The 21,533-nt window shown below is 40.5% G+C and overlaps 1 protein-coding gene across 1 annotated transcript in view; it reads left to right on the top strand.

Moving 5' to 3' along the window:
* CSMD1 (CUB and Sushi multiple domains 1) overlaps nt 1-21,533 on the top strand; it is a 732,674-nt gene that overhangs the window by 152,656 nt on the left and 558,485 nt on the right. Inside the window, exon 4 of the mRNA XM_044225749.1 lies at nt 13,381-13,505. Coding sequence (XP_044081684.1) covers nt 13,381-13,505 — 125 coding nt within the window. The remainder of the gene's footprint in view (nt 1-13,380; nt 13,506-21,533) is intronic.

Here is a 21,533-nt window from a genome sequence, read left to right as displayed (position 1 = left end):
CTCTTCCAGAACAAAGCAGTAACTTCTCATCCTCCAGTGCTTTGTCCCATAGAAACCATGTTTTGTGTTTAAGAAGTGGATCCCTCCAGCTACCTCAATATTTGGATTTTTTTAAGTGCCCATGTGATTTCAATGGGCAGGCAAGTGAACGGCCACTGGACTGCCTGATGTATGTCAAACACAGTAAGTTATTAGAGACAGATGGCGTAACCAATCAGAAGGGCTCACACTTGAAAACAAGCATTTAAGATCATGTATCTTGTTTGAAAAAGTGTGTATAAATCTCATTATTAGAAGCCTCTTCCAATAACTTGTCTTCAAAGGCATGTATGTGTCTGCAGAAGCTTAAGAAACAAGGGTTGCCAACTTGATTTCCCCCTGCAAAAATATTGCCCAGTCACGGCCTCCATCAAATAATGTTCTAGGGAAAAATAATAAAGAAGTAAGTCCTGTGAGCAGCTTCCATGAATGAGCAGGGATTTCACGGGTACCATGATAGAATACTACTGGAAACCAGAAAACAAAGTCTAGAAGTAAATATAGGTACCACTGAGCTTTTTGGAACTTCGTATTACCAAGCTAGTTTTCCCAAGATCACAAGAGGAGGGTTACTGAAAAACTTCTGCTTCTGACTGGAGAGGACCTCCTGGCTCTGAACACACAAGGAGACACAAAGAAAATGGGAGAAGAGCCTATGGAGAAGTTCTGCCGTTGAGCATCCAGATCCCCTCTCCACCTGTTTCTTTCCAAAATGCATCCTTTGTAATAGTGTGGACCTGGCTTCTGCTTCTGCAGGGATGGTGGGTGGGTGGTGAAGAGGAGGCTTTGCCGTTTCTACTTTGTCGGACAGGAAACGCTCTTGTTGGGCAAATGGCAGATTCCCACGATATTTTAGCATCCTTGGAAGACTGAAATTAAATTGCCTCATGGGAAAAGTTGCATGCCTTCCTCTATGTCGTGCTTCTGAAGGCAGGTCGCAGTTTGAAGATCCCTTGCCAGTTGAAGGCCCTTTGTCCTGGCATTGTGGTTACTCATCCCCTTGAAGTGCCTTATGTTCCAATCATTGTTAGGGGTCTTTGTTGCACAATTGTTAACATACAGCCTCTAAAAATGATATGAAATATTAGTTTCTGTTCTTTCCTTAGGCTAGAGGGATCCATCTAGTCTGTGATGCATTTCTAGTGGTGCTAAATTGCCTCAAGGTTTGAGGAGATGAGTCTAGAAATTGTTTCTATAAAAAGAAAAAAAAATGACCCAGAAATGATACATTATGTGTGAAAATCAAAAGGGTAACAAAAGACATTCCAAAATTCACAGCATCTGTGCATTGATCTCTCTGACGATGGCAATGTCTATGTCACTGTGCAAGCCGTGCACTTTGATGGCATCTTAGGCACAAGTGCCTGGGTTAGCACAAATTGTCCTTGTAGGCTTTCAGTCTCCTGTGTGAGGACCACATCTTTCTTGAAATGGAGAGCGGCCAGTTAAGTATCAAAGATCCTTTCTGAGTGGGCAACAGACTCACTCATTAGAGAGTCAGTGGGCTTATCTGGAAGTTACTTATTTCGGGGACAGTATAAGCTCAATGCTAAGGTCTGGGAGAGATTTCCAAGTGAATAAAACACAGGGCATTCCCTCAGGATCTTTTGTTCTTGGTACCTGCCTTCTCTGGGTGGCCTATTTGCCCAGACTCACATTATCTGGACTCGTGTTAATGTTTCTCAAATGACACATAGAAGGGAGCATTAAAAGAAGAAAGTTCCTTATCAAAGAGAGAGAAAGTAGCAGGGGTGAAGGGCAGGAAACCAGAGTTGTGTGTCTCTGGGGAAGAAACTCTGGGCCGGCGGGGAGTGGGGCACTTGCCGAGGTTTTCAGAAGAGCTTCGCAAAATACCATTGTGGACAGAGCTGGCTGTCTTCGATTCCCGGAACAAACCATCTACTCTGAAGCCAATAGGGCTTTCTGTGAAGTGTAGGCTGGGGAGTTCAATTTAGAACACCTGCACTCATTTTGGGAAAACAAAACAAAACAAAATAGTTAATAAATTCTGTGTATCGTCTTTTTCTAGTAGTAACCTTTTTTTTGCCTTTCACTAAAGGCAAAATGTGTTGTTCTCCCATAGCAGAGCAGATTTATTTAACACGTTATGCATTAATTGATGAACTACCTCTTGCCCCCAAGAGCTCATCAGTACAACCTTCTACTTTGCACAGTGCCCAGTGCATAAAAGGCTGACCATAAGCAATTGTCAGGCCGAGGCAGGGAAGGCAGATTTTCATGCATGGGAACGTGGCTTCTCTTTATTCCTTCAACACGTATTTTCGAGTGTCTTTGATGTGCCAGGCCCTTCTCCGGGCACTGGGGATATTTATGAATAGGGTTAGAACTTGAGTCTCACCATTCTAAAGATGTTGAAGGACATTAGAATTACTCCTGACAGTTTCCTCTCATTTCTTTCCTTGGATCAAATACCATTTTTTTTTTCTTTTCCTAAAGTTAGGAAATACCTTCAAATCATTCTAATTTGGTTTTCTAGAAAAATGTTTTGCACCCTCCTCTGGAAACCACTGGAAGAATTAATTTTATTTATGGGAGGTAGTCAATTGTTAATGATTAAGAAAACCCGTAAGGAGAAAGAGGCAGTGAGCAAAACAAAAGCTGAATGGGAGAAGCAGGAGAGAGACCTCCGTATGATAAGGATATTGTATTATTAACTAAAATGTGTATAGGAGATTGAATTCCAGGCTCATGAATTCAGATGTACAGCATGAAATTTCATTTATACTATCATTATTTTTTTTAACAAATCCCCATTTTGCCTGTCTCAGAAAATTTTGTGTATTCATTGTTGAAGCTTTGAAAATCCATGATGTGTCAATTCATTAGGATTAAAGTCAACTACTTCCTTCCTTCTCCTGCCTTTACAATGTTAAATGCCAGGGCTTAAGGAATGGCCATCCCAGCAAAAGGGGGGAAGAGACATGATGTGTCCACCTCATCTGTGCCCTGTGGATTGCCACCGGTTCCCCCCCAGGCTCTGGCAGGATGCACACCCTCCTCCTGGCTGGTGAATGACTTCCAAATCTCTGGCCTCCGCAGCCAGCACATAAGCGATGTGAATGTTTGGGGGTGCACTGCTCTGTCATTCCAGGGGCCCCATCCTCTCTGTCTTAATTAGGCTAGCCATACTTCCATGCTCTCCCCCTGGAAAGGCTGTACCATAAGACACAGAGACCTCGCTGTGTGGTCAGAGCTGGAAAATGAGAACAAGTCTGGGATTACCCTGGGATCCTCACAGAGAACACTGAAAGATGATGTCTCGTTCCATCCTCATACTCCAACTTGCTTCTTGGTCCAAGGCATGGTAGGGAAACATGGCCGCATGTTTCCACAGCCATGACATAGCCTCCTCTCTTGTCTCTGCTAGCGTTTCCTGTCCTTCACTGCTCCAACCTGGATTTCTGCGTTCAACAAAGAGGCAGATTCTCTATCTACCTATCATCTATCTATCATCTATCTCCATCTATATTGATCCATCTATTGATTCAGAAAATTCCTAATGGAGAAATTGGTTTCTTCATTAGATTTGATAGAAGTCAACCAGTATGGGTTGAGGAAAGATGTGGGATCTCTCTATCCAGATGGTTTATATCTCCTGTAATGCATAGACAGATTTTACATATCTTATTTTGGATTCTGCTTTGAACTTTAAGTCACCTGAGGTGTTTTCTTCATTTTTTAAAAAGATTTTATTTATTTATTTATTTGACAGAGATCATAAGTAGGCAGAGAGGGGGGCACACAGAGAGGGGGAAGCAGGCTCCCTGCTGAGCAGAGAGCCCGATGTGAGGCTCGATCCCAGGACCCTGAGATCATGACCTGAGCCAAAGACAGAGGCTTTAACCCACTAAGCCACCAAGTGCCCCTTCAGTTTTTTTTTTTAAATCAGAAATAATTATGGTACCAATATTAAATTAATGCACAGCTATTATTTAGGGAAACCAAATTTGGAAATAGTTCTTGTTAAAACAGAACCATATTTAGAAATAGTTCACTCACCTCAAAAGACTTTTCAGATCACGGTCGTTAAAGTCAAGTATATGGTGACAAATGAAATGTCTTTGGAAATCAGAAATTTGACTGATGAGCTTTTCAGAAGAGCTAAGCATTGAAGAACTGAAACATTTATTTTCCCTGTTCTATTTAAAACACAAGATATGCTACTTTTACTGTGTAACTTAAATTTTGCAACTTAGGTATTTATTATCAATGTACAATATATCTTGATCTTACACAAATTCAGTTCTCTGTTATTTCTTACACTTTCCAACTACTAACAATTGTCAAAGTTGTTCAACACAATTAATCTAAGATGTTCTAAATTTACCTGTCAATGAGAAGGTATTAATAACTTCTTTTTTCTGGAATTTTCTTCTAAGAGTTCTTTCCAAAAAAATCAACTTAGATTAGGTTGGGACCTTGATAAATTTTAACTTTTTATTAACATTTGCATCTTGGATACCTAGAGTGAAGTAGCACATAGGTGTTCAATAGAAATGTGTTAAAAGAATGATAAAATGTGTGAAATCTGAGATTTTGGTGAATAGAAGAAAGGGAAGATGGGACCGAACACAAAAATAAGAGCTGTTTTCAGAACAAAATTTTTGGATTTATTGCATTTATTCACTGTGGCTCCAGAGGTTTAAACAAAAGTCAGTGAGCAGAAATTATGGACAGATATGTCTAACATGCATACCTGTTTTAAATAACCGGCAAGACTGACAATGAAAATGAAAATTAGGTCTAGAATTTGATTTTTATACTTTTCACTTTCAAAGATAAGACCTGTTAAGTACCTACAATACAGTGTTTCTAAAAATCGGTCCATAGAGTTCTAGCTGCCCTGGATAGTTGGTGAGAAGGGGCTTCCTGGATATGTAAGTTTGGAGGCTTTTATATACTTTGTCTTCTCTTAAGTAAGCAGAATACATTTTCTCATACTTAATTTCAGTATCCTGAGAAGCCCCTTTAGAAAAGAAGCATGCTAACTTTTGTTGAATCCAGAATTTTTTAAGTTGGCTCCCCCTGATGTGATGATTTTTGAAGACAATGACCAACCCCAGAGTGTTATTTAGAAGTGTGGGAAATTCTGACAAAATTTCACTTGGTTAATATTCACTCTGAGATCATAGGCGAAATGATTTCAAGAAGCAGGAAGGGACGGCATTAGTTTACTTTCCCTCACTCTTGCATCTATTACTAACTGTATCCATGCACGTGAGTCACTGTGCATCTTTCCCCACAGACTCCCTGGCATTCTCATTTTTGTCAACACGAATCTGAGGGTCTATCCAATAGAAAACATATGTAGAATTTCCTCTTGTAATAGGCTTGTCTGATACTAATAGGCATGTCAGCTCCATGCCAGACAAAAGCTTAAAGGAAGGAATCACATGTGTTCGGACCTGTGGTGAGTCTGGCACATTTTGTTATGCACCTGTTGAATCGTTTTGCAACATTTTGTTTTTCCTATAACCTTAGAGCATCAGGTTTGCAGATGCACCTCTGGAGCCATAACCAGGTGCCATCCAACTTTAGGCTGGATGGATTCCTTTTTTTCTAGAACAAATGATTCTTTTCCCCTAAGGTGTTTTTCTGAAATAGCATATCACTCGCCTTGTGAATGTAATGTTTGTGATAGTAACATAGAATTTTTATACTTGAATAAAAAGTATTTTATTTTTTATTCTTTTGTATGGCATATAATGTATTATTTGTTTCAGGGGTACAGGTCAGTGAATCATCAGGCTTACCCAATGCACGGCACTCACCATAACACACACCCTCCTCAGTGTCCATCACCCAGCCACCCTCTCCCACCCAGCCACCCTCTCCCTCCCCCAACTTCCCCCCACAACCTCAGTTAGTTTTGTGAGATTAAGAGTCTCTTACATTTTGTCTCCCTCCCCAGTCTCATCTTGTTTCATTTAACCCTTCTTTCCCCCACAAATCCCTGCCTTACCTCTCAAATTCCTCATATAAGTGAGATCATGATAATTGTCTTTCTCTGATTGGCTTATTTTGCTTAGCATAATACCCTCTAGTTCCATCCATGTCATCGCAAATAGCAAGATCTCAATTTTTGATGGCTGCGTCGTATTCCATTATATATTTACACACACACACACACACACACACACACACACATCTTCTTTACCCATTCATCTGTTGATGGACATCTAGGCTCTATCCATACTTTGGCTATTGTGGACATTGCGCCATAAACATTGGGATGCACGTGCCCCTTCAGATCACTATGTTTGTATCTTTAGGGGAAATACCCAGTAGTGCAATTGCTGGGTTGGAGGGTAGCTCTATTTTCAACTTCTTGAGGAACCTCCATGCTGTTTTCCAGAGTGGCTGCACCAACTTGCATTCCCACCAACAGTGTAGGAGGGTTCCCCTTTCTTTGCATCCTCACCAAAAACTGTCATTTCCTGACTTGTTAATTTTAGCCATTCTGACTGTTGTGAGGTGGTATCTCATTGTGGCTTTGATTTGTATTTCTCTGATCATCAGTGATATGGAGCACTTTTTAATGTGTCTGTTGTTGGCCATTTGGATGTCTTCTTTGCAGAAATGTCTGTTCATGTCTTCTGCCCATTTCTTGATTGGATTATTTGTTCTTTGGGTGTTGAGTTTGATATGTTCCTTATAGATTTTGGACACTAGCCCTTTATCTGATGTGTCAATTGCAAATATCTTCTCCCATTCTGTCTGTTGTCTTTTGGTTTAGTTGACTGTTTCCTTGGCTGTGCAAAAGCTTCTGAGCTTTATGAAGTCCCAATAGTTCATTTTTGCCCTTCATTCCCTTGCCTTTGGCAATATTTCTAGGAAGAAGGTGCTGTGGCTGAGGTCAAAGAGGTGGCTGCCTGTGTTCTCCTCAAGGATTTTGATGGATTCCTTTCTTACATGAGGTCTTTCATCCATTTGGAGTCTATTTCTGTGTGTGGTGTAAGGAAATGGTCCAGTTTCATTCTTCTGCATGTGGCTGTCCTGTGTTCCCAACACCATTTATTGAAGAGGCTGTCTTTTTTCCATTGGACATTCTTTCCTACTTTGTCAAAGATTAGTTGACCATAGAGTTGAGGGTCTATTTCTAGTCTCTCTATTGTGTTCCATAGATCTATGTGTCTATTTTGTGCCAGTACCATACTGTCTTGAAGATGACAGCTTTGTAATAAAACTTGAAGTCTGGAATTATGATACCACCAACTTTGGCTTTCTTTTTCAACATTCCTCTAGCTATTTGGGGTACTTTCTGTTTCCATATAAATTTTAGGATTAAATAATCCATTTAAAGGTACATTTCTTTGAAAAAAAATCAATGGTATTTTGATAGGGATTGTATTAAATGTGTAGATTGCTCTAGGTAGCATATTTTCACAGTATTTGTTCTTCCAATCCATAGGCATAAAGCATTTTTCCATTTCTTTGTGGCTTCCTCAATTTCTTTCATGAGTACTTTATAGTTTTCTGAGTACAGATTCTTTGTCACTTTGGTTAGGTTTATTCCTAGGTATCTTAGGGTTTTGGGTGAAACTGTAAATGGGATCAACTCCTTAATTTTTCTTTTTCCTGTCTTGTAGTTGGTATATAGAAATGCAACTGACTTCTATGCATTGACTATATATCCTGACACTTTAGTGAATTCCTGTATGAGTTCTAGCAGTTTTGGAGTGGAATCTTTTGGGTTTTCCACAGAAAGTGTCATATCATCTGCAAAGAGTGAGAGTTTGACTTCTTTGCTGATTCAAATGCCTTTTATTTCTTTTTGTTGTCTGATTGTTGAGGCTAGGACTTCTAGTACTATGTTGAATAGCAGTGGTGATAGTGGACATCCCTGCCATGTTCCTGACCTTAGGGAAAAAAACTCTCAGTTTTTCCCCATTGAGAATGATATTCGTTGGGGTTTTCATAGATGGCTTTGATGATATTGAGGTATGCACTCTCCTTCCCTACACTTAGAAGAGTTTTGATCAAGAAAGGATGCTATATTTTGTCAAATGCTTTTTCAGCATCTATTTAGAGTATCATATGGTTCTTGTTCTTTCTTTTATTATTGTATTATATCACATTGATTGATTTGCAGATGTTGAACCAACCTTGCAGCTCTGGAATAAATCCCACTTGGTCCTAGTGAATAATCCTTTAATGTACTGTTGAGTCCTATTGGCTAGTATTTTGGTAAGAATTTTTACATCTATGTTCATCAGGGAAATTGGTCTATTATTCTCCTTTTCTATTGGGTCTTTGTCTGGTTTTGGGTTCAAGGTCATGATGGCCTCATAAAATGAGTTTGGAAGTTTTCCTTCCATTTCTATTTCTTGAAACAGTTTCAGGAGAATAGGTATTTATTCTTTTTAAATGTTTTGTAGAATTCCCCTGGGAAGCCATATGGCCCTGGGCTTTTGTTTGTTGGGAGATTTTTGATGACTGCTTCAATCTTCTTTTTTTAGTATATGTGCTGCCGAAGCGAGCACAACTGCTTCAATCTTCTTACAGGTTATGGGTCTGTTCATGTTTTCTGTTTTTCTTGGTTCAGTTTTGGTAGTTTATGTGTCTCTTGGAATGCATCCATTTCTTCCAGATTGTCGAATTTGCTGGCATATAGTTGCTGATAATATGTTCTTATAATTGTTTGAATTTATTTGGTGTTTGTTGTGATCTCTGCTCTTTCATTCAGGATTTTCTTAACTTGTATCCTTCTTTCTTTTTGATAAGTCTGGCCTGGGGTTTATCAATCTTATTAAATCTTTCAAGGAACCAATGCCTAGTTTCATTGATCTGTTCTGTTGTTTTTTTGGTTTCTATTTCATTGATTTCTGTTCTAATCTTTATTATTATTTCTCTTCTCCTGCTGGGTTAAGCTTTATTTGCTGTTTTTTTTCCTCCAGCTCTTAGGTGTAGGGTTACACCTACATCTTAGGTGTAGGGTTAGGTTGTGTATTTGAGACATTTCTTGTTTCTTGAGAAAGGCTTATATTGCTATATGCTTTCCTCTCCGGACTGCCTTTACTGCATATCAAAGATTCTGAACAGTTGTGTTTTCCTTTTCATTTTTTCCATGAATTTTTTAAATTCTTCTTTAATTTCCTGGTTGACCCATTTATTCTTTAGTAGGATGCTCTTTAGTTTCCATGTATTTGAGTTCTTTCCAACTTTCCTCTTGTGATTGAGTTCTAGCTTCAGAGCATTGTGGTCTGAAAATATGCAGAGAATGACCCCAGTCTTTTGTTACCAGTTAAGACCTGATTTGTGACCCAGGGTGTGATATCTTCTGGAGAATGTTCCATGTGCACTAGAGGAGAATGTGTATTCTGTTGTTTTGGGATAGAATGTTCTGAATATACCTATGATGTCCATCTGGTCCAGTGTGTTATTTAAGACCTTTATTTCCTTGTTGATCTTTTGTTTGGATGATCTGTCCATTTCAGTGATGAGGGTGTTAATGTCCTCTACTATCATTGTATTATTGTCAATATGTTTCTTAGATTTTGTTAATTGGTTTATAGAACTGGCTGCTCCCATGTTAGGAGCATAAATATTTAAAATTGTTAGATCTTCTTGTTGGACAGACCCTTTAAGGATGATATAATGTCCTTCCTCATCCCTTATTATAGTCTTTGGCTTAAAATCTAATTGATCTGATATAAGGATTACCACCCCAGCTTTCTTTTAATGTCCATTATCATGGTAAATTGTTTTCTACCCCCTCACTTTAAATCTGGAGGTGTCTTTGAGTCTAAAATGAGTTTCTTGCAGACAGCACATTGATGGGTCCTATTTTTTTATTCATTCTAATACCCTGTGTGTTTTGGTTAGAGCATTTAGCCATTTACATTCAGGGTAACTATTGAAAGATATAAATTTAGTGCCATTGTATTATATAAGGTATAAGTATTGTATAAGGTATAAGGTGACTGTTATTGTATATTATCTCTGTTCCTTTCTGGTCTACTACTTTTAAGCTCTCTCTTTGCTTAGAGGATCCCTTTCAATATTTTCTGTAGGGATGGTTTGGTGTTTGCAAATTCTTTTAGTTTTTGTTTGTCCTGGAAACTTTTTATTTCTCTTTTTACTTTCAATGACAGCACAGCTGGATAGAGTATTCTTGGCTGCATATTTTTCTCATTTAGTGCTCTGAATATATCATGCTGGTCCTTTCTGGCCTTACAGGTCTCTGTGAAAAAGTCTGCTGCCAATCTAATATTTCTACCATTGTATGTTACAGACTTCTTCTCCCGAGCTGCTTTCAGCATTTTCTCTTTGTCTCTGAAACTTGTAAGTTTTACTATCAGATGATGTGATGTGGACCTATTTTTATTGATTTTGAGGGAGGTTCTTTGCACCTCCTGGATTTTGATGCTTGTCCCCTTCCCCCAATTATGGAAGTTCTCTGCTATAATTCGGTCCAATGTAACTTCTGCCACTTTCTCTCTTTCTTCTTCTTCTGGGATCCCAATTATTCTAATATTGTTTCATCTTGTGGTATCACTTATCTCTCGAATTCTCCCCTCATGGTCCAGTAGTTACTCATCTCTTTTGCTCAGCTTCTTTTTTCTGCATCATTTGGTCCTCTGTATCACTAATTCTCTTTTCTGCTTCATTTATCCTAGAAGTAAGAGCCTCCATTTTTGATTGCACCTTGTTAAATCTTTTTTATTTCAACTTGGTTAGATTTTTGTTCTTTTATTTCTCTAGAAAGGGATTTTATTTCTACAGAATGGGATTCCCTAGTATCTTCTATGCTTTTTTCAATCCCTGCTGGCACTTTTTGTCATTCTGAACTCTAGTTCTGACATCTCACAATGTCCATATTCATTAGGTTCCTAGCAGTCAGTACTGCCTCTGTTTCTTTTTTGAGGTGAGTTTTTCCACATTGTTATTTTATCCAGATAAGAATAGATGAAGAAGAGAATGAAATACTAAAAGGATAACAACAACCCCAGAAAAATATACACTAACGAAATCAGAAGAGACCCAAAACTGGGGGAAGAAGAAAGAAAGAATAAAAAGATATGATTAGGCTGGTGAATAAGGAAGAGGCACATACTTGATTTTGGGTTTATTTTGGTGTGTTAGATGAAATTGCCTCCCAAAATTTTAAAGAAATAAAAACTTTATACACACACACAAACACACACACACAAAAGGGTAAAAATGATGAAGGGATGGAATATGACTGTAAAGATGAATATTAAAAATAGATATTAAAAAAGGAATTGTTAAGAAGTTGGGTGAAAAAAGAAAAAACAAAGGGGAAAATATGATCAGCCTGGAGACTAGAAGAAAGCCATATGCTAAATTTAGGGTATGTTTTGGTCTGTTAGAAGAAACTGTATCCCAAAATTTTAAAGGAAGAAAAACTGGTATGTATACAAACAACAACAACAACAACAAAACCCCAAAAGACTAAATACAATTAAGGGATAGAATATAACTTTAACAAAGGAAATTTAAAAATAATTTTAAAAAAGATATTGATTAGATAAAAGAGATAAAATAGGTCAAATAGAAAAGAGAAAAAATTAGGAAAAAAGATAGAATAAGAAAAAAATACAATTAAAAAACTTACCTTTGTAAGACTAAATGATCATGGGAAAAAGCCATGAATTGTATGCGCCGCTTTCCCCGCGGAGTCCCTCTGTTGTGCTCCATCAGTGAGCGCGGTCTGGCTGCTGGTCTTGCCGATCTCCCGCACGTGGTGCCTGTTGCCGGGATTCTCACGTGTCTTTGCCGGAGGCGGAAGTGCGCGCCCTTGCCGGGGGCGGGGCTAAGTCACCTGCTCCGGTTCGCGCTCGGAGCTTTGGTTCCCTGCGCGCTTTCCGTAGAGTCCGGAGGACGCGGAGAAGATGGCGGCCGCCCAGTCTCCAGCGGAAGGAGCCGAGAGCTCGGGCCGCTCCTCCGTGTGCCCTCCGGGATGAGCCGTCCGTCCCTCCCGTCTCCCTGGTCCCTGGCCGCGCTCCGGGCTCCCCCGGCCCGTGACCGAGCGTCTCTGTCTCTGGCCCGCGGCCGCATGTGGAGTCAGACTGGGCAGATTCCTGCCTCACACTCCTGTACCTCCTCCAGAGGAGAAAGGAGAGGGTCTCCCCAGATCTGCCACCTGTGGGGTCCCTGCTCGGTCCCAGCGCTGCCGGGGATGGCAGTTTAGGGCACCTCCTCCGCTCCGTCTCTGCTCCAATATGCGGCAGCTCTGCTGCACTCAGGTACTCCCCGTGTTTCTGTGACCCCGGGGACCCGAGACCGCGCTGTCCCCGGGAGGGCTGGACCCCTGCTTAGTCTCTGAAGTCCTGTCCCTCCGTGGAGCAGACTTCTAGAAGTTCCGATTTTGTGCTCTGCTGCTCTGCTGCTGGCCGGGAGCGGCTGACGGAGGCTCCCTCCCTCCGGGTCTGTCTTCCCGGGGCTTCGGATTCACGTCTCCGCGCGTCCCGCCTTCCAGAAAGTGGTCGATTTTCTGTTCCTAGAGTCGCTGCTCTTCTCTTCCATCTCCTGTTGGGTTTGTAGGCGTTCGGAGTGGTTTGACAACTGTCTAGCTGATCTTCTGGGATCGGGGAAATTTAGGTCTCCTATTCCCAACATAGAGACTTGTTTTTACTGAGACCTTTTCTCCCTCCTGCCCTTCTTTTGGAGAGTTTTATTCTATTTTGTTGTAATAAAACACTTCTCATGAGGTCTATCCTCTTAGTCATCTGTAAGTCCACATTACTGCTGACTTAGAGGCTCGATGTTGTGTATCTTGTGTCTGGGGCTTGTTCATCTTAGTAAAATGAAACTTTTTGAAAGTTGGTTAGTAACACCCCATGCCTGCTCACCCCAGGCTCCTAGTAACTCCCCTCTAGCCCTTGATTTTATGAGTTGACTATTTTAGGCCCTTCAGGTAAGTGGGGCCCTGCAGCACTAGACTCTCTGTGTCCTGAGACATTTTCCTAACCTGGACTTTCTCAATCCCTGTTTTTGTAGACATTTATTCACACAGAGGGACGGCAACATTGTTTTATTGTCAGGATATGCAACTGTTTCTCTACACCCATGAAGTCTGGTCACTTTTGTTATTTCGTCTATTTTGCAGATAAGAAATGAAGGCTCATACATTTATTTAGCTCTGAAGTTGGCACAACAGAAATTGGAACCCAGGTCTTGAGACTCTATCCCATGCTAAATTAAGTGGTTATATCTAAGAATAATCTCTAATGCATTGCTTGAAGTGTGATATTGATTGGATGGCATAAGACACTCATAGCACGATGCTGATTTTTTTTTTTTTTAAGAAGGCTTCCAAGAATAATTTGGGTTGTTTTGTTTTGTTTAATTGCTTAGGGTTGGTGCAAATGTACAGTTCTCCTGTGAGGACAATTATGTGCTCCAGGGATCCAAGAGCATAACCTGTCAGAGAGTCACAGAGACGCTGGCTGCCTGGAGCGACCATCGGCCCATTTGCCGCGGTAAGGTGCACGCACTGTGTCCTCGCCCTGGTTCTGTCTTCTACCACAGTTGGCACATTTTGTGAATGCGCGGGGAGACTTAAGGGCAGAGCAGCCTCATTTATGTGTCATACAGACAAAGCCAAACAAAGCAGAAAATAATGCATGTTTTCCTAATGATGAAGGTAGAGAAGATATAGTTCTTTGAAATTGGTTAGCCAGCAAGCATGTCCAAGGATATTAGTGGTTTTCAAATTTCAGGAACTATGGGAGCAAATCTAATCATTGAGATGCCTGCACACAGACTTACTCAGTAGAACTTGGTACTCGCCTATATATATACACAGCATTTGCATATTATGGAAATAGGTTATGTAACCAGATCCTTCGGCAAGTTTTATGCACGCCCCTGCAGATCTGAAAATGCTTACCTTTCAAGGGCAGTGAGGTTAATTCTTGGGTTTTGATGATACCAGTGATAAAGGGAGTTGTCATCACTATCCTGAGTTAATATTTCACTGATAAATTATCTTAAACTCATCTCTGACATAGCAGAGCCGAAGATGCTTCATCATCATCCTCACAGATGCCAAACTTTGACTGGTCACTTCCAGGAAGTATCGGAATGGTCCTACCAGAATTATACAAACCACAGTCAAACCAGCAGAAAACCGTTTTGGCTGTTTTAATATTGAAAATCACTAAATATCCAAAGAAAAACAAGGGTTTGATTTTGGTTTTGGTTTTTGCATTTTGGCCATAAGATAATTTATGTAAAGTGTTACTTTTAAAGGAGGGTGGGGGGAAGCATGAAGTCAACCAAGGAATAAGAAGCAAAGTTTCATATATAAGCATATCTTATGCCTCCTTTTTAAAGTCTTTTTAAAGTGAAAAGATTCCATTTTATAAATTTTAAAATATCAGATACATCCTATGAAATCAAATACAGTGCTAGCTTTATCTACGATACATAGACTGTGTTGCAGGATCTGCTCTCTTGTTCCCCTTACCTATAACCACTTGAGGGTTTATAGCCTGTGGGAAATGCACCTTCTGACCTCCTCATGCACCCTGAGGACAGACTGTTGTCTGTGTTCTGGCTGAAGGAGGCTCTTTCCTATGCTTCTTGGAGATGCACCATCCTCTGGTTAAGGAAACATGAATTCTGTGTCCTTCTGCTCTTTGTCATTAGACTACTTTGTCTAATCCTAAAGTGGCAGTGCTTGGCTTCCAGAGGAACTACAGCAAAAATCATGTTTCTACCAAGTGATGGTAATGTGTAATGCTCCCAGAAATAAATGAGGACTAATTCACTGGTATTATTTTTTCCCCCTCAAGGGGAAAAAATGTTTTTATTCTTTAATGTTTTCCTTACTCTTCTATACCAGAATCATATTTCATTATTTTAAAAACCCAAACTATACAAAGCTAGGAAATGTGCATTCATTTTAAATTGATGTTTTGGAGTCACATAAAGGAAATATGTATGTAGGCTATTATTGGATTCTTATCTTATTTCTTAATTTATAACTTATTTTTTTAATTTCCTGAATTTCATCATCTCATATGAAGCTCAAAACACTCTGTTAGGATCTTGGTCCCCACTTACAACCTGACTTGATATCAAAGACCAAACACCCAGAGGCTCTCACCTCTTAGAAGACGCCCCCCCCCCCAAGGCTGCAGGGGCGGGGAGGGCATCCCTCTTCATTCTCCACCTCTGAACACGTCACTCTGGGATAATTGTACACGAAGCTTTTAGCTTCCTGTTCTCACAGATTCTCATGTCCTACCCACGATATTTTAGAAGAGAAAGGCTCTTCCTGCTGCATCTTTGTTGTGTGATTCGCTGGGCTTGTTTTCTGCAAGAGACCCGCCGCTCCGACGCCCAGCTCCCTCGCCCAGAAGCAAACAGCACTCACCTCCCTCATCCCCTCTTTTCTCCTCCCAGAGAAGACCCCGTGGTCTTGCCTGAACGAGGTACACCTTCAATTTTATGGAGTAATCCGCTAATCCTTGTCCCATTTAGTTCTCGTCCAATTACTTTTTAGCTCTCTGAAGGGATGAGCTCTGGTAGCTGCAAGTAAGCCTCAAGAAGACCTTTCCACAAAGGATGTATATAGCTTAACCTAGATTGTGTCTAGGGAACAATAACAAACAGTATTTTTTTTAAACTGAACTTTTTAAGGAAATTATATTTTAGTATATTTGGAGTAGTAAAACATTAAACAACGAAAAATTTTAAATTGGAAGGCGTGAAGCCTTCTAAGAAGGAGAATTTGAGATACACTACGTAGAATTAGGTGATGAAGTCTAGGTGAAAAAAATCCAAAACCACAAGGAGCTTCCACCAAATGGAAATCGTTTCTCTCTCATAAGGAAGGTAGGAGGCAGGCAGTACAGGACTAGAATGGCAACTCTGTCTTAGGGATGAAAATTTCCTCAACACCCACCTTGTCAGCGTGTGGTCAGCCCCTCCTGCTCATGGTCCAATATGCTGTCTAAATCCCAGGTGACAGGACACAGGGGGTTTAGAGGAAGCAGGGAGAGGCCCAGCAAGAAATATCAGAGGTATTTCTGCTCAGTACCGCTGGTCAAGTATTCCGACCTTGTTGTGGGTCTTTGGAATATAATTTTGAGTCTGGGCAGTCAAATATAGAGCAAGTAAGTGTGTTTCCATGGAAGAGAGGGGATGTAGACATTAAGTGAAACAGCAGTTGTTGCCAAGGGGGTGTACTTCCTAGGAAGGAGAGGTCGGGTGAATCACCGGACAGACGTCATGACGACGGTTCTGGTTCTGTTTCTGTTTTACTGGGTGAGAGTTGTTGCTGTTTCTTCCCTAAATCACCTGCACTTTCTGTGAATGAGAGGGCACCCGTGGTCACTCAGCGTTCTTTCACATGCGTTGGCATTTTTGTATCAGTGCTGAGTTTAAGCAATATGGATTAAAAAGGCTGGAACGTTGTCAAGAGGACTACCCCAGTTCCTGGACTGGAGAGGCTTATCTGGGAGCATCATGGTTAAGAAGGAAACCTGCGCATTCCCCTTCTCCACCATGCACTCCCCTTCTAGACACATGGTTCTCCAACAAGAGGTCAGTCTTCTTGTTCAAGGCCAGCAGGAACACACACCTGCCTAGTCTGGAAAGCAGAGTCTCCCACATCAGGTAATCACCGAGTAACATGACAGGATCAATTACTCCTGCGCAGAATGGCCAAAGGCATTAGGGCATCCGTGGACTGGTCCTTGAGAGGATTGTTTTGAGGAACCTTTAGATTCGTGCTCTCCACTAGAAATAAAATACAAGCCATACATGTAATTAAAACTAGCTTTAAAAAGTTTACTAGCAGATTAAAAGCCAAGCCAGTAAAAAGCAAATGTGAAACAGGTGAAATTAATTTTTGTGACATTTTATTTCACACACTATCCCACAGATATTATCCTTTTAATATATCATCAATATAAAGATTATAAGAAAAAAAATTCTTAACCTTCTTTCTTTTATTTTCATGCTATGACTTGGAAATACAGGTGCATTTTAAACTTAGAGCACATCTTGGCTCAGACTAGCCATGTCGCCCGTGTTTAATAGTCACTCTGGCCAGTGCCCACTGTGGACATTACAACCCTAGATTCTTAGCTTGGCCTGTGGGAAAGCAGTAACACCTTTATGGATACAAAGAAGAAATAAGGGCAGTGAGCCATGGTGTGTTGCTGGATGGCGTGCCTCACTGGAGAGTGTACTTTCTTCTATTAAAATTAGTAAGTTTTTCATGTGGGTAGTATTTAGGAACTCTGAGTGTGTCATTGTTCCCTTCATTAAATAGTGCATTTACTTACTGCAAATGATGGGCTTATCAATTATAGGAGAGTGGGGAGGAAAACAGTTTTTAAGTGGAAATTAAAAAATAATTAGGGGAGATTTTATAACTATTTCTGTGTAAAGGTAGCTTTGATATCTAAAATATAGGGGGAGATGGCTGCCATGAAATGTAGTGATTTTTTAAATACCACCCAAAAGAGGCTGTAGGAAATGTTTCTTAGCTATCTATAGGTCCCAAACAACAAGTGGGATTCTCTGAGTTCAGTTTCCAGTCTTTGCTCTCACCGTAATAAATAGTAAGTAAGAAGAAAAACTCATGGTTTGGGTTTTCTTGATTTGTTCTGAGCTTTTAAAGAAGCCTTTAAGGAGGGCACATGATGTAGTGAGCACTGGGTGTTATACAGAACTGATGAGTCATTGATCATATCAAAAGCCAATGATGTTCTACATGTTGGCTGATTGAATTTAAATAAGTTGAAAAAATAAAGGAGCCCTCATATGGATCATCTCAGCCAACATGTTCTAAATTCAGCCGTCTCTCAAAGGCAATAAAATGCCCCTGGTCTGAGCTTTGCACCCTTCTGAGATTTCGGATGGATGAATGAAGGCCTGGTTCTCCAGGTTCCCATCTTCATGAAGGGTCTCTATCTTTAGTCATTACCGTGACTTCTCTAGAGAAGGAATATCTGATGGGAGCATCTGACAAATTGTCGTGAGTCAGAAGTGATCTTTCACATCTGGACACTGGTGTCCCGAGCCAATGCTTACTAATGCTAATTAGCCTTGAGGATGGGGGAGGGGTGGATTACCTTTTCCTCCTGTTACCAAATGGATGAATGGTTGTCACAGCTGGATAATCATACAAGAGACTTTGTCCGAGATTGTGCTTCCTTCAGTTAGAGATATGAAAACTACTATGGTTTTTCACAGGATAAAGTACTGTGCACTGTGCAAACGTACATAAAATATCTTTGCCAGTAGACTTACAATAAGCAAACAGACAAAGGAAGAGGACATAGTTTTATTATATTTTTTTAAAATAAAGTGTTTCAGCTTGGCATTTCATTCCATCAATATTTTCAGGGGTTTAGTGAGAGAACTTCCTTTAAGACCCATGCACTCCCATGAGAGACTATGGACTCTGAAACAGTCTGAGGGGTTTGAAGTGGCGGGGGGTGGGAGGTTGGGGTACCAGGTGGTGGGTATTACAGAGGGCATGGCTTGCATGGAGCACTGGGTGTGGTGAAAAAATAATGAATAATGTTTTTCTGAAAATAAATAAATTGGAAAAAAAAAGACCCATGCACTCTGATCTGTGGAATTAGTATTTTTTTTAAAGATTTTATTTATTTTATTTGACAGAGATCACAAGTAGGCAGCGAGGCAGGCAGAGAGAGAGGAAGGAGGAAGCAGGCTCCCTGCTGAGCAGAGAGCCCGACGCAGGGCTCGATCCCAGGACCCTGGGATCATGACCTGAGCCGAAGGCAGCGGCTTAACCCACTGAGCCACCCAGACGCCCCTGGAATTAGTATTTTTAGTTGCTCATGGAGTTGGAAGAGCACTTAAGAAAAACGAAGTATCATTTGCAGTTGTAACTGTGGTTACATGGAAGCCAATTAGAGCCACAGGGGGTCACAGAATAAAGCTGTTGCTTTGGGACTCTGGGTTAGGCCAGCTAAGAATGACCTTCTGCTTACTAAGTTGTCATTTACCAAGAACTTCTATAGTTTATTGTTTCCTACCCATATTCTCTGTCCACACAGAAATGACTTGTAAATATTGAATGAGCACTCTTCGTTATGTCAGATTTAATTTTAAGATGATACTTTGATTACTGATTATTTTACCAGATAGCTGTGACCTCAGAGATTTGAAGAGACATACAGACTTCTAACTTTTATTATAATTCCAGTGTACGGGGGAAAGTTTCTCTTGTTGCTTCTAGACTCCCAATGTTTTATGCTTTTCAGTTAAAGTCCACTTGGGTAAAAAATATATTTTTATTAGGTTATTGGAAATAATAAAGCTGTGTATTTTTATAGTCCTCTCAAATTATGTTGACATAAAATGACTTGAACACTAATATTAATTTGGTGCTGATTACATTCCTAGAAGATAATTGGGAAGTTTCTGACTTAGCCTTCTCTCATGTGTTGTCCTTTTACCTGGGACACTTTCCCCAGGTGTCCACATGGCTGGCTGTCTTGCACCTTTTTTCAAAATCATCTCTTCCAAAATCCTTCCGTGGCCACCATCTTTCCAAGTAATCCCTTTCCAGATGCTCTGCTAACCCTTACTCAGACCTTCCTAGAAAGCTGCCATGTCTGTGTTAGATTAGATGGCGTATGTCTACGCATTGAATTGTCCAAGGAAGGCAAGGGTCTCGGTTTTGTTCTTTCTCTGCTATAATGTCCATGCCTGATACCATGCCATTCTCACAATAAGAATGTCACATGTATTTCTGCAGTACAGAGCCTGTGATGTACCGGGCCACGTGCTGAGTGCCTTCCCTGATCTCCTTCTTTCAGTCCCGACAGCGCTCACAGATGGAGTTACTTTTATTATACTCATTGAATAGACTGAGGGGTGTAATATGAAATAAATTAAGATTAGATGTCTAAGGACTGCATAAATCAGGCTTGGAACTAAGCTGTGATAAGGAAAAGCAACTCCTAACCTCTCAGACATGGGTTCTTTGCTGCGATTGACAATCTGGAAGTAACCATAAAAGCCGTTGTTGGAAACAGTGCTTTCTCCTAAAAACATACAGGAAACAGAGTATCAGATATAATATTAATGTGCTTGAAACATACTTCAGATGTGAGTCTAGGTAACCTCTTAATTTAAATTTAGTCAATTAGAATATTCCCCTCCAATTAACTTGATTAATTAAATGGTTACTATAGAACAGTACCGATTCCTGGAACTGAATTTACATAAGTAGACAAATTATTACTTCATATTACATAAGATAAATTATGTGAAACAAATATGGTTTGTACTTAATAAATATTCAGTGGTAAATAGAAAAATGGCATATATTTACATTCAAAATCAGCCTTTTTCTCCCTGTCCACTTTCTCTCTTGATGTATTTTCCACTATCATTTTGTGAATTCTCATTTAATTTTAAAACCATAAGACATATAAGTAAACTTTGAGCTTCCAAGTTTAGAACACAGCCTCTGAGTAATACTACCTGTGCATTAGGTCACAGCGATTACCCAAGGCCATTTATTAAGCATCATTAAGCATTTAAGTGTGTATTACTTTATATTAGACATTGTATTTCCAGGAAATCTTGATAAGGGAGAGACTTAGCAGGAGTAGAAAGTGGTATTCAACTATAATATGTATGAACATAAACATTTACATTTCAACTAAGCGAAGATTTTTAAATCTTTCTATAAAATCTTGTTTGATATTACAGTATTATCATTACTTAAGTATGTTGGCCAATGAAATACTTTAAGGACCACTGAATGCTTGTTTAGTACAAAAGCCAGTGCTGGGGAGGAAGGCCCCCCTCCTCCAAGGACACTGTGCAATTGCTCTGCCGTCATCCCGACAGCTTTGCTAAGCTAACGGGTTTGTACTTGTCTGAAAAGCTACAGGATCCATGCCCAGCGTGCGCTGAGGAGTCAGCGAAGAGTCCAGGAGTGGAAGGAGACAGGCCAGGTGACACACCTTCAGAGTTCTAGCCATCTGAATCAGATAATGGCATGGCTTTTTGAATGTCCACAGCACTGGTCGAGTTCCTCATCAAGGACAGCAAGAAAACCACTGGCAAAGCAGCACAGATGTGGCTTGTGGATAAACTGGAACCAGTCGTCCTCCTACAGACGGTTCTGCATGCTGGGGCTGATCGCTCAGCTCCCTTCCTTCCTGCCCTGCAGGCGGGCCCCTCCCTCGTCGTCTCACAGAACATGACCTTGGGGAGAGGTCAAGGTGCAGAAACACACACACCGAACATCCTGTAGCTCTGTAGGGTGTGCTGCTTGCCCGTGGGACACGTGCCAGTGGAGCGCTCAGTCCTCCTTCCTCTCTCCCTTCCGGTGTGCTCTTCTCTGGCTCTCCTTACTCTGCACAAAGATTAGGTTTTAAAAGACGTATGATAGACAGAGGATCTGAAGGACCTTAGCCTTCCAATGCTTGACGCTGATGAGGAAGAAGTTTGGGGTATAACACAGCAAACGGTGTGGCTTACTTGGCCCTAACATTCAGGGA

The sequence above is a fragment of the Neovison vison genome, chromosome 11 (assembly GCF_020171115.1).
Source record: "Neovison vison isolate M4711 chromosome 11, ASM_NN_V1, whole genome shotgun sequence".
In the NCBI taxonomy this organism is placed as follows: Eukaryota; Metazoa; Chordata; class Mammalia; order Carnivora; family Mustelidae; genus Neogale; species Neogale vison.
This window is presented reverse-complemented; position numbering and strand designations above follow the sequence as displayed.